At 39.9% G+C, this 13387-nt stretch overlaps 1 protein-coding gene across 3 annotated transcripts; it reads left to right on the forward strand.

Annotated features, from left to right (window-relative positions):
* The first annotated feature begins 1607 nt into the window (after positions 1-1607).
* Positions 1608-12315, forward strand: CCDC190 (coiled-coil domain containing 190). 3 transcript variants are annotated; one of them, XM_063298524.1, is made up of 4 exons: positions 1608-1886; positions 6630-6840; positions 8986-9103; positions 10397-12315. In XM_063298524.1, exons 2-4 carry the CDS (start codon positions 6660-6662, stop codon positions 10989-10991), a joined length of 894 nt encoding a protein of 297 aa, XP_063154594.1. In that variant the 5' UTR covers positions 1608-1886; positions 6630-6659; the 3' UTR covers positions 10992-12315. The 3 variants fall into 3 exon arrangements, with proteins under 3 accessions (XP_063154594.1, XP_063154593.1, XP_063154595.1); XM_063298523.1 differs by lacking the exon at positions 1608-1886 and adding an exon at positions 2566-2671; XM_063298525.1 differs by lacking the exon at positions 1608-1886 and adding an exon at positions 2566-2671 and having other exon boundaries at positions 6630-6834.
* Positions 12316-13387: the final 1072 nt, after the last annotated feature.

Below are 13387 nucleotides of genomic sequence, written 5' to 3' on the forward strand. Positions count from 1 at the left end.
CCAAGCATTGGAAGTACAACCGGGGGGGTGGGATGGAGGTGGCTGGGGTTGTTCCAGAGCTCACAAAAGGCAGATGGCAGGGCCACATGATGTTGAGTGTTCATGTGACCACTTCTCAACATTTCCACTACTGCTGGCACTCCCTGATGGAAGCCAGGAAGCTAAGAATCTAGGCTGTAGAAGTCAGATCTTTACTGTTTCTACAATAACTGCCGATAGCTCTTCAGGATTTCAGATTGGATCCTTTCCTGGCCTCTCTTGAAGTTGCCAGGAACTATACCTAGGATTTTCTGCATGCTAAGGAGGTACTCTGCTGTAGAACTAGAGTCCTTCCATACTTCTAAGGTACTCAAAATGTTAACAATATTCAGTTAGAAGTGTTTTAGTCTTCCATCCTAAATATGTTGCTAATACTAATTAAATACTAAATACTAATATCACCCTTGGCTATAGCCAAAACTGAAAAAAGCCCCATGCTGCACCATTCAGAATATCTTGTGCTCTTTCCTGCCCGATTATGCCACCCAGAGATAGATAGTATTTCATCCTGTTGTATGGCTGGGGGCCTTGGGATGCTCTTCTAGTAGCACGGAGATGTGTGTCATATGCTCAGGGGGAACCACAGAAAAACAGCCTGGGAGTCAACAACCCTCTTGGTTTCTTGTTGCTAGGATTTTTACACAACAGCTGCCTTGGTGCAGCCATTCATATTTATCTTTTGCTTGTTTCTATGTACTAGGTAAAACCCACAAAGAGTGGGAAAAAAATGTCTAGTGCCTCTTTAAGTCCATTTCTTTGGCTTTTTGTTTGCAGAAATTAGAGAAAGATTGCCTAGTGCAAAGGTGCCCTCTGAACACCTTGGATGAGTTCTCCAAAATATTGCTACCACATCACTAAAGCATAACATAACGACTAGGGGACATGGGTTAAACACAGGCCTGGAGAGCAATCATATGAACTAATTCAAATGTCAGTGAAATGAAATCAAATATAGTTTTTAACCTAGTCTTCCCCAAAGATTTTTGGAGCGTGCCTCTGGCTAGGCATTAAAACACAAGTGTAGCCCTCAGCCTGAAACAAATTTTGAAACCTGAAACTTGACGTAGGGTTTTTTAACGTATGCATAGATGCACAGATTGCATCCCCACTTTTTTTGCCATTTGTTTTCATATGTATGTTCTTAACAGACTGATGTTTTGCTATCGTACCATAAGAGAGTTTATTTGGTGTCTGTGAAGTCTTTACTGAGAAACTGGCACATGCAACAAGTCTATTCTCGCTACGACAGCATTTGACAAGCTGCTTTGTGAACCATTTATGACAGTTCCTGGAAGAAATGAGGATGATTGTAATGAGAGGGAAGGAAGGCAGGAAGGCAGGCCGGCCACTGAAGCATAAATGATTTCTCAGCAAACGAGTAGATTTCAATTGCATTCATGGAGAGAAGCTTTTGACAGGATTGACTTAATCTGACTTTAAAAAAAAGAGAGAGAACTGTAAAATTGGCACATTTTCTAACTGTGTTCTATCTAAAGAGTTCTTTCTTCTGGATCGCTCATCTGAGTCAAGTAACAGCTGAAGTTCCATAAATCTCCTGCCTTCCAGGCAACGAGCAACAACAGCTACAAAGGGATTTCCATGAAAGGCTGAGAACATGCTGATGTCACTTGCTCTGCAGGCAGCCGGAGCTGCTGAAAGATTCTGCTCTTGCCTTCCCAGCTGCGGGCACTTTCTTCATTTGCTCTTCTTTTGAAGGGGACAGGAGACAAGCAAATGGCAGTCTTTCTTGTCCCTTTGGATCACGCTGGGACGATAATTTCCACACACAGCTTCACATTCGTCTTGCGCAAAAGAGCATTCTTCACCTCGACAAGAATTCTACAACCGTAAGTGCTGTTGCTGTTTATCAGTATTCTTTCCATGTGCATTGGCAGGCAGGGATGGCCTGGAATGGTGTCCACTGGTCAGTGGTATTTACTGATAAAAAATCCCTAGTGTGACTAGGTGCAAAGAAGCCCAGGGCACCTATACCTTTCATATCCAGAGGTGATTCGGGCCCTGTAAATTGCCTTTACAAGGTTTCCCCAGGCGTTTATGCCTGGAGATTGAGCAGGCTTTGCTGGTTGATATTATTGTTCTTTTCTGTATTTGGAATGATTTTTGCACTCTCAGATGTTTGTTATGTGGATTGTTGATTTTTCTTGTAGGTTTTCTTCTTTGTACGTCACCCAGAGTCATTGCCATGAGATGGACAGCTATATAAATCATTTAAATACGTAACATGTAAAAGGCTACATTTGCCAGCATTTGTCTTGGCCTCACACAGGGAGGGCTACTGCATCTGGGATGCAAATATCTGGATGACCACTTGATGATAGCAAACAGAGTTAGAATCTTTAACTCTTTGCTTCCATCTAGTGGTCGCCTGGAGTTTTTCAGCGCAGCTCTGGCAGCTCTGCATGTAGGTGTTAAAGAAATAGGTGAAATATTATACTCATTTGCATCCACTGATGCAATTTATTTCACGCAGAGTTGATTTATGGTGGATTAATGTTTTTTATCCCCTTTTTCAATACAGTACTGAAAATTGGAGTGGTCAAAAGAGCATTGCTTTCATTTTTATGGATACTTTGGGAACTCTGACCAGTGTCATTAATTAGAGAAAGAAGAGGTAAAGAAGGGCGAGGGAGAACCGTGAGTTTCTTACAATTCCAACAAGGTTTCATCAATGAGTTCAAAGATAATGGTGGGCAGACCCAACCATTACCAATCTTTCTTGGCAGTGCATAACTACTAGGCAGGTAGTGCTCATACATGACCCCAGCAGAAATTACCAGAGCTCTGGGTAAACTGGGAATATGACCTTCATCCTGCCATCGTGAGATTCATGGAAGATGGCAGATACGTACACAATCCTTGGAGCTTAATTGAAGGAGGGCTTACAAACCATCCTACTATCACTGTTTTTGTTGCCCATGACTTCTGAGGTAATATCAGTGAAACTATTTTTTAATTATTTACTCAAATTATAAGTCTGCCCAACTCAGTGTGACTCTGGGTGGTGTCCAACAACAAAAAACAAACAATAAACAAAAGAACCACATAACGTTAAACCATATAAACACAGTAAATAAATATGAATATGAAATACAGAATACAAAATGGTGACCAAGCACCATAATAAAAACAACTAGAAGGAGACTCCACTCAACTGGCCCCAAATTACTCTAGACAAATGTGTTCTTTTTTCAAAAAAATTTTTTTTTTATTAAAGATTTTCCAGAAGTAAAAGATAAACATGAAGTGTAAGAGTAAGTAAGAGTAAGATTAAAGAAAAAAAAAGTGAAAAGTAGTACAAATAGAAAAAAAAGATATATAAAGAAGCGACTTCCAATCTTTTTTACAGCAGTTACAAAGTTTATTACTGTATCTCTCTTCCCTCTTTTAAAGTTACATCATAGTTCCCTTCTTCCCATATTCAATCTTGTTTAATCAGCAAATCCATAAATCACCAGTTCATTTTTTTCCATTTTCAGAAAAAAGCCCGTAAGAAGTTTCCAGTCTTTAATAAAAGTACTTGTTGTCTTATCCCTGATCAAATAGGTCAATTTTTCCATTTCCACAAATTTCATCGTCTTCACAATCCATTCTTCTATTGTGGTATTTCAATATCTTTCCATCTTTGTGCATATAATAGTCTTGCTGCAGTTACCATGTACAAAACCAATCTTCCATAGGTCTTTTCTAACTGGCTACCCATAAGTCCCAGTAAAGAAAGTTCTGGTTTCATCTGAATATTAGTCTTTAAATTTCTTTGTATGTGTATCCAATATTTTTTTGCTTTTTCACAAGTCCACCATGCATGGAAGAGTGACCCTGCATGTTTTTCACATTTCTAACACTGACCAGAAGTACCTTTATACATCTTGGATAATTTCTCTGCTGTCATTTACCAACAGTACATTGTTTTGTAAAAGTCTCTCTTAAATTGTAACACAATGTGAATTGCAGTCCGTTTAACCACATTCTCTCCCACTGGTCCATCTGTATGTTATAACCAAAATTCTTAGCCTATTTTACCATGCACTCTTTAACTGGTTCTTCCTCCATTTCAAATCTCAGCAAAAGTTTGTACGTTTTAGCAATCACATGGTCATCATTTGTACACAATTCAATTTCAAATTCCATTTTATGTTTTTCAATTCCAATTACTTTTTTGTCTATATTAAATCTTAGTTGTGTCTATGAAAACCACTGGAAACTAAATTCCTCTGCAGTTAATTCTTCTCTTGACTTCATTTTAAGTTCCCATGTTCCTGTACTAACAAATCTTGATATGTTAACCATTTTATTTTGCCTGCTGTTTCTTTCCTATAAAATGCTTCTTATGCTGAAACCAATAAAGGCATTTTCGTGCAGAGCCTTGGTTTGTATCTATTCCATTTTCTTAGAATGGCACTCCTAACAGAATGATTTTTAGAGTCTACATTAACCTTAACTTTGTCATACCATAAAAAACCATGCCATCCATACTTCAGGTTGTGTCCTTCTAATTCTAACATAGACAGATGTGCTCCTGATCTGGTTTAATATCCTGAAACACTATGGTCATGCCATTGATCTTTCCTACTTGCTCCAGAATCCCAGAGTTCCCTGCATTCCACCCTATCCCTTCCTTGTTTTGCTCTCTTAACAAACATGGTACATCTTCTTGGAAGGAACTGCATGACAAACCTTGAGATTAGCATAACCGTATACTTTGGAAAGCACCCTTCAAGTTCCATGTCGCTTCTCTCACAAGCTGGAGAAGGGACATAGAAGTAAATCATTTAAGGAAGTTAGCACAGGCATAATAGGTTCAGCAACATTTATTTGAGCTTTAAAAGGGGCATATCAACACAAATGTTTATCTTTGAAGATTACACAATTGAATTAGCGTAATGTATTAACTATGTGTTGGGCAGCAACCCTTTGCATAGCAACTCAATCTCATGAACATAACAGAAACCTGTCCTCTATTCCGAGTTCAACCATCCCAAGACAGTTCCTTATTTTCTCTTTAAAAACTTTGGTTAAAAATAAATTTTACCACAAGCAGATTTGTGCTCAGATCCTAAACCTGTTGACTCAGAAGTGAGTTTACTGAGTTGATCAGGGATTATGCTTAAATGAGATTCATATTATCATGACTGGGCCCCGAACTTTATGTTGGTTTTGATGTACGGATATTAGAAGCTGTAGCATATACTCACACGCTTATGTGCATATAAACAAAAAACCTAGAAAAAGATGGGATACCATTCCTAAGCATCATTTATTTTTATTTTTTCAGTCATGAGCATGCTGACTTGATAGACAAATCTTAGCCTTTCTGTGTGGAAACTGAATGCAGAGTGCATTCTGGGCCATGAAGTCTCAAATTCTAAAATTATTTCATTTAAAATCTTGATAGATTTGTTTTAAAAGCCTCTATCCCTCAGATTCAAATTTTGCTTACACTGGAGGAAAGTATAAAGCAGCAATTTTTGCTTCCCATGCCCTCTGAAATTTGGAGAGCTGTGTATCTTCTAGAGCAGGGTTTCTTAAACTTTTTTTTCTCAAGATCCCTTTCTGAGGACCCCAATTATGGAGGACCCCAACAGAGCTTTTGTTTGGGTTATATTTATCAATATTTACCATATTAAAAATTAAAATTGATGCATTCATTGCCACTACAGCTTCTCACAATTGCTTGATGGGATTTTAATATTTTATTATTTTCAAGATAGGCTGGCAAATAATTTTGATTTTATGAACCCTTGAGAGGGTCTTGGGGGACCCCATGGGTCCTTGAACCACACTTTGAGAAACCCTGTTCTAGAGGGAAGAAAGAAGGAAGATGGGGTTATTCTTCCCACCCCTTTTCTCTTCACAGTGTGAATCTGGGTGCTCAATGGAAGAAGCCTTTCCATTCATGCCGACAGAACTACGAGCATCTGTCAAAAGGGATAGCAAAGTCTGGCGATTGTTTTCCTGTATAAAACTAGCCAACTAGCAGTGCCAGAGCATGGACGGCACTGACAGAGTCCTACTTTTGAAAGATTCAAAAACTGATAGCCAGAAACGTTCTTGTACACAGGTCAATAAAATGTTTGGCAAGAGGGTTGTAGTGGGTCCCGCCCTCTGGAACATTCTGCCCCCGGAGGTAAGGCAGGCCCCATCTCTCCTGGCCTTCTGGAAGAACCTGAAGACTTGGCACTGCCATCTTGCTTGGGGCAGGAAGGGGAGTAGTTATTCCTGGGGGTGGCTGGTGCCTTAGAGCTCTCCTCACCGAATTAGATCTCTTATGGCCACTTGGATTTTATATTTTATATTTATATCTGGTAATTGTATTTATATTTTAAATGTTATTTATGGTTATTGTTTTAAAAGTGCTAGTCTTATTATTGTAAAGTGCCCAGAGTCCCTCTCTTTGGGGGAGATGGGTGGTGGCAAAATTTGAAAAATAAATAAATAAATAAATAAAAATAAAGAGGGTTACTTAGTGGGTTTTTTTTTCTGGATCAGGATAGCATTATCCCAAGATAATGAGGGACTGGAAGTGAAGTCCCCAGAATGGACATTGCCTGGTGTTTCTTCTTTCTTTCTAGGATAACCATCGTCTGTAGCCAAAGATAAGCATGGCAGAGGGAGGGGCTTCAAGGCGCTGGGAGGCAAAGAGACGGGATGTCAAGAGGGCAGAGGCCAGGCTCAGCCAGGGGCTGCGCAGCTTGGAAGAAGCCCGGCTCTACTGTTTGAATGCCATGACCAAGGAACAGCAGCGACTCCAGCAGGAACTCCTAAGGTTACAGAAAAGTGAGGGTAACTTTGCCTTTTTCCATCCAACATTTTGACATGAAATCTCCCCTTTCCAATTGTTTAGAGGGGACAGAGCAGAGTTGATTTTCAGGATTTGAGAAATGTTGCCAAAGTTGTCTTAAGAAAACTCCATGGTTAGAAATATTGTAATTCAGCTTGGGGAAAAAATTCCCTGTATGCCAACTTACTGGCCCTAATCAAGTACCAGCTAGGGCTTTCTAGTTATATGTAATTTGAATGACCCTTTAAACACAGGTATTTCAGTTTGCTCATTTCTATAGGAGCCAGTTTGGTGTAGTGGTTAAGGCACCAGGCTAACTGGGAGACCGTGAGTTCTAGTCCTGCCTTGGGCACAAAGCCAGCTGGGTGACCTTTGGCCAGTCACTCTCTCTCAGCCCTAGGAAGCAGGCAAGGGCAAACCACTTCTGAAAAATCTTGCCAAGGAAACTGCAGAGACTTGCCAAGAAAACAGCAGGGACCAGTCTCCAGGAGTCAAAAACTGACTTGAAGGCACCAAAAAATTTCAAAAACCCTAGAGAATGTTTTCCTTCAAAGTAACGTATTTATTTATTTATTCCTCATGTTTCTTCACCACCCATCTTGCCAAAGCGACTCTGGGAGGTTTACAATCAAATTAAAATAATAAGAGATTAAAATACCATAAAAACAGATTCATCATAAAAATATACACCAGTGCACAGTAAATGATTCCAAATCCACAAAAGATATAATTAAAAAGATTGTGATAAGTTACAGAAATATTATTTCCAATTGGGGCAAATGAGTATTAAAAATGTCAAATGAAGTTCAGCGTAAGCAAATGTAAAGTGAGATTTACCATTATGCATAATTAACACAGGATGGGCAACTGGAAGATGTAAAAGCACAGTGTAGGGTGAGTTTGAAAGGTGATTTAGAAGAGGATTAGACAAGTGGTCCTTGTGATTACTGTATGTATTTCCTCCATTGTTATGTTTTGTTCAACTGATAACTGGTGGTTATGTTTTGTTTGTGGACCTTCCTATAGGCATCTACTTGGTCACTGTGGGGGCACAATTGTAGATGGGATAGGGCTTTGGTCTGATCCAGCACAGTGATTATTTTCTTTGACTTTTCATACCACTCATTACTGTATGATTGACAATAAGAACATAATCCAAAGATGCTATGACCAAAAGTAGAAGGATCAACAGTTAAAAGCCTGCTTAAACGTGAGTCTTTTTAGGGCCTTTAAACAGCTGACCAAGTCAATTTCCTTGACAGGGAGTGCATTCATGGGGCACTTAAAGAAAAGTTACCACCTCAAGTTGCTCCAAGACATCCTACAGCAACTCTGGACAAATCTCCTCGGATTATCTTAATAAACAGGGAGGATCGTTTGCATTGTTAGACCTCTGGAGAGTTAAAATCCCAGTGCTCTCCCACCAGTGTGCCATTTGGGCTGGTCTAGGTTTAAAGTGAATATGTTTGTAGGCACACTGGTAAATTTGTACATACAGAGTATGACTGAGTTTTCACTGAGATACAGAAAGAACAGCATGTGCTGTCAGAACACTCCATCACTTCTTAGGTTCTTTGCCACATCCTCTTTAGACCTCAGAGACAAAGATAGAGAGAGGGGGTATTCCAGATATCTAGCTCACTCCATAGCCCTGTCCACCAGCTCACTTCAAATCTGCTCCCTCTTAGCTCATCTGCTCACGGAAAATCAAGCTTCTCCTCTGAGGATGGTGCTAACTTTCTGCTCATCACACAGTTCAAGGACTATACCAATTTAAAATAATGATCTTGTCCAGAAAAACCAAAAGTCTTGGTGCACTTTAAGAGCTGTTATATTGTGTGGTTTCATGGGCTCCAATTCGCTTCAACAAATGCATGAAGCTTTGTCCCAAGCTGAGGAGAAGGGAGAAAGAAATTCTCCTTTGGGGGGATAAAAGAATGTTGAATGGTAAACATTAACATGGACTGATTTAAACAGGCCCCTTCTCTGTGCTCAAATTGACACTCCTTGACTGTCTTTCACTGGAAGTAACAGAAAAAAAAATAACATCAGTTCATGCATTCCCTGATTATTGTCTAGTTTGGCTCTTTAGAGGGGAAATTCAGCAGCATATTGATAGCAACTGTTCTCTCTCCCCCCTCCTTTAGGCTGCTCCAAGCAGAAATACTCAGTGGGCACTGGACACATTAACCTTCAAGCAACTTTTCCGCTATCTCCTCCTCTGGCAGGGCAGAATTCTGGTGGCTTTCATTATTCAGGACTGCGGTAAAAACTTCCCTCATTTGGGGTTCTTCAGTTGTGTCAGAGCCTTGACTGTCTACATCTGCAAGTTCAACCTTCTTCTTAATTGGCTACAGCAGGGCTTATAGCTGGAAATTGAAGGGCAAAGCGTGAGGCCCCTCAGGGATGGCATGCTGCCAGTGCAACAGAAAGAAGCTAAGATGCAAATGGTCCCAATTACACACTTACTAGGACCAAGCCCTATTGAATTCAGTGAGCTCCTGGCATTCCCAATCAACAGCGATTGTGTGGCTCCTCAGTCTTTTCCTCCTTAGTGGAGTTTCTCCACTAAGAGAAGAGAAAAGATGGAAGAAGCCATCAGAAAACATGGTGGAGGGGGAGGCTACAGAGAGAAAAGCCTCTTACAAAAGTCATGAAGGAGGTAACCCAATTGTGCAACCATAAGAGTTTGGAAATAGTTTTAATGGATTTTTAATTAAGCATTTAATGTTACTTAAATACGTTTGAAGAGTAAAAATCTGCCCAATTTGCATGGGGAGATAGGAACAGCAGATTTCCTTATTTAGCAGCTGCATAGAATATTGCCTGTGTTTTTTCTTGATCAGCAATGGCAAAATCTCAGCTTCTATTATATTGATACATATTATAAGTAAAATTTAAAAGCTAAGGAAGAAGCCTGGAATGGCCAAAGAGGTCCGCATAGATAAATGTTTGTATTTCTGCCCCCACTTGGTTATAGCTGTGGATGTCTACCACAGCCTCTGGTGGGCTGCTATACACAGTAAGAGGGGAAGGGGGTGAAGATTAAGGGGAAATGAAGGCTCAAGGTTGTATAAAAATCTGCTTCTTGGGAACATATAATTGAGATCAATGAGTATGTACATAAAAAATTCTGCTTAATAACATAGTTTGTTTTGATGTGTTTGCATTTCTGCCCCCACTTGGTTATAGCTCTGCATGTCAACCACAGATAACCATAGTAGGTATGAGATTTATGGATTAGGAAGAAGGAAGTTGGAGGTGACAAGCAGAGGACCACATTCATTCGGTCTCCAATGATATTAGCAGGAACTATTTTAAAGACTTGCAGATGAGAAAAGCATTTGGTTCCTATGAATTTTCTTCTTTTCTACCCTGAAGAGAGATTCTACCAGGCAAGATAATGATTCTCAGTAGGATGGATTAGAGATATGGGTTCTCCATGCCTCCATTAGAGGCTACAGTCCAGTCCATTACTCATGGAAAGAATTCTAATGAAATGTCTAATTTTAATAATGTAATAATTCTAATGAAGTTGCACTTTTCTTTCTTTTCTAGAGCCCGAAGGAAAACGTTGCCTAAGACTGGAGAGCTTTCATGGACAAAGCAGTCTTCCTTCCATCCATGGAGACTCAGTGGAGATGTCTCTGGTTATGAAGGAAAGAGAAAAGGGCACTTACCACCCTTGGAGGTCAAAGACCCAAATGTGGTTGATGACAGGGACATGACTAGCCTTAAAGACTCCATGGCTAAGCAGCTAAATATTTCAGCAGAGTCTGTGGACAGGAAGGACATTGATATCACAGAAGAGCGAGAAAAAGACTCCATGAAAGAAGAGCCAAGGGATTCTCAAGCCAAAGATACCACTACCATCACCAAGCACATGAACCTCCCTGTGAAGCGAAGACCTTCTCTGGATCGTGAGAGGCTGATCATGGATCCTGAGGCCTATGCTGCAGATGGACACCTCAGGACTATGTACAGCAGGCCTGATTTCCTCAAGTCTTATGGTGAAGTTAGGAATGCCCGCTATATCCGGCACAAGGGTCTTCCAGCCTGGGAAAAGGAACTCAGCCTTCAAGATATATTTGGGCACAAAAAAGCCATGGGGCATTCCTCCCAGGAACAGGTTGATGCCAAAGCAAAGCCCTAAGCAGGCAGAACAGCCAGATCTAGCAAAGCAAAGCAAAGCAAAGCAAAGCAAAGCAAAGCAAAGCACCAAGAGGCCTCTGTAGATAAGGCTGAAGAGACCAGATCATTTAGTTACTTCCAACAGGCAAGCTAAATGCAGCCTGTGCTGTGGCTTGGTCTCAGACTGGCAGCAAAAACGAGTCTTTTATCAAGCCTCTGGGGGGCTGCTATACACAAGGACAAGTGGTGAGAAAATAGAGTAAGAGGGGAAGGGGGTGAGGATTAAGGGGAGATGGAAGACTCTAGGGTGTATAAAAATCTGCTTCTTTGGGAACATATAAATTGAGATCAATGAGTATGTACATAAAAAATTCTACCAAATGACTTAGTTTTAGCAGGAGTAGCAATCAAATCACTCTCATTCTAAACCACACTGATTATATGAAGGGAGTTTGGGGAAGGAATATGAATGAGGAATGGGCTTTAGTTCTGGAACTCAAATTCTGGTGCTCAGAAGAAACTGGTAATTCTAAGCATATTTTGTTCATTAGGTTCCAATTGGTAGATGTTGGAGTTCTTCTAAAAATTCAGAGTAAATTGAAATAGATAACATAGTCCAAAAATTAGGGCAGATGTTGTACCTATGAGTTCTGCATTTTAAACTCAATCTGAATACAGAAGATGCAGACTGAACAACTCATGAATAAAGTCTGCAGGTATCAGATTAAATTTAACATTCTAGGGTGAAGAAACAGTAACTTGCCCTTTTGTTCTAAAAACAATGGTAGCCTATAATTCCCCCCCTCCCCAGCTGATACTACACTTCTGATAACCCCAGCCTTATCTCCAAGAAAATAAGACTTCCATTCTCCTTCATTAGCAATGTTTGGTTAGGAGAATCAGTTCATTCAGTGCAGATTCACACTGGGGATGATAAAATTGAAGATAAACAAATTAGGATACAACACTTCAGTTAAATTCTGTTATAAATTGCCATTTCAATTTCATGTAACAACCATTATCTTTTTTCATCAGCATTTGAAAACTCTTATTAATATGTGTGGGCTTTCAAATGTAATGGAGGAAATGGAGCCTGGGAAATATATTTAGTATTTATTATCAAAGAATGCTCTGGGAAATGGATGGTTCTGTTTAAGTGATTCATTCAGTGTACTATACTGTCTTTAGTGAACATGATCATTGGTTTGAGCCCATGTGATACATCTTCATTTTCTGAAGCTAAGAAGGCCTGGACCTGGTCAAAGATTGGGTGGGGGAGCACCTGGGAATACTCCCAATGCCACATCTGATTTGCAAACTATTTAAATAAATATACACAACAAACACTTCAGGCTTTCCAGGATCTTTCAGTAATCCAATTAAATCTTTTTTTCAACACTTGGCCTTTGCAAATCCTGGCAAGATTATTCATCTCCATGGATGTACTGTAGTTTATACACATTTGGTGGGGGTTTTTTGTGGGGGGGGCTTAAAGTAGGGTTTGATAATCTGGTACTCTTACAGTGTGTTGACCTAATTCTCTTGCCACTGGCTTTCTTGATTGGGATTGATGAGTATTGGTGTCCAAGATCCCTGGAAAGTACCAGGTTGCCTATGCCTTCCTTAAAAGCTGCAATCCTCAATATTTATCACAGACTCTTACTAAACTCAGTGGCTTCTGTATAGATATAAATAAGATTGTACCGTAACCTGCCTCCAATCATTAGAGGAAGAATATATTTCAAATAAAAAACAGTGATGAAAAAAATTAGGACATTATACTGTACCTTAAAAAGAAGACAATCTTGTTGTTGAGATACAACTTAGTCCAAAAGTTTATTTACAATGTTAACCATATGCACGGTTATTCAGAGGTAAGTTCATTTGCAATCAATGGGGCATACCCAGATGTTAAGAGGTTTGCCAACAAAAAGGCAAAGAGGCTCATTGCCGCAACATACTCAGTAAATATTCTTATTTTTTTTCATGGTAGAAATTAAAAAAACAAACTGAAGTTGGTGCTCCCTCTGGACCTTGAGATCTGTGGTGAGAGACCCAGCTCTGCCATTGCAGGGCAAGCAGAATGACTTGTTCCCTTTGCTGGAGTACCAGCAGGTCCAGAACTGTGTTCTGGTCAGATGCTGGTGCAGCTAAACTACTGAAAACTCTGGCTTATTGGCCTGATGGGCATTCCATTCAGATGGCCAAAGCGCATTACTCTGAAAGAAGCACTATCTTGTTAAAGAACAAGTTTAAATAACATGAGCATTTCTGTAGCTATAGATACTCAACACTACTACCCTGACTATACAGTCTTTTGAAAAAAGAAAGGAAAGGATGCCATGGTGTGTGGGGTATTCATGGAGGGAGGGGGGAGTTAAAAAAAAAAGTCAAGATAGCAAGTTCAACTGTGGGATC

The sequence above is a fragment of the Candoia aspera genome, chromosome 3 (assembly GCF_035149785.1).
Source record: "Candoia aspera isolate rCanAsp1 chromosome 3, rCanAsp1.hap2, whole genome shotgun sequence".
NCBI classification, from domain to species: domain Eukaryota; kingdom Metazoa; phylum Chordata; class Lepidosauria; order Squamata; family Boidae; genus Candoia; species Candoia aspera.

What these genes read in the sequence shown, in the direction of transcription:
- CCDC190 (XM_063298524.1), top strand. Translation starts at nt 6,660, where the DNA reads ATGGCAGAGGGAGGGGCTTCAAGGCGCTGGGAGGCAAAGAGACGGGAT. An exon ending in AAGGTTACAGAAAAGTGAGG is followed by an intron (nt 6,841 to 8,985) that starts GTAACTTTGCCT and finishes CCCCTCCTTTAG; the next exon opens with GCTGCTCCAAGCAGAAATAC. An exon ending in TTTCATTATTCAGGACTGCG is followed by an intron (nt 9,104 to 10,396) that starts GTAAAAACTTCC and finishes TTTCTTTTCTAG; the next exon opens with AGCCCGAAGGAAAACGTTGC.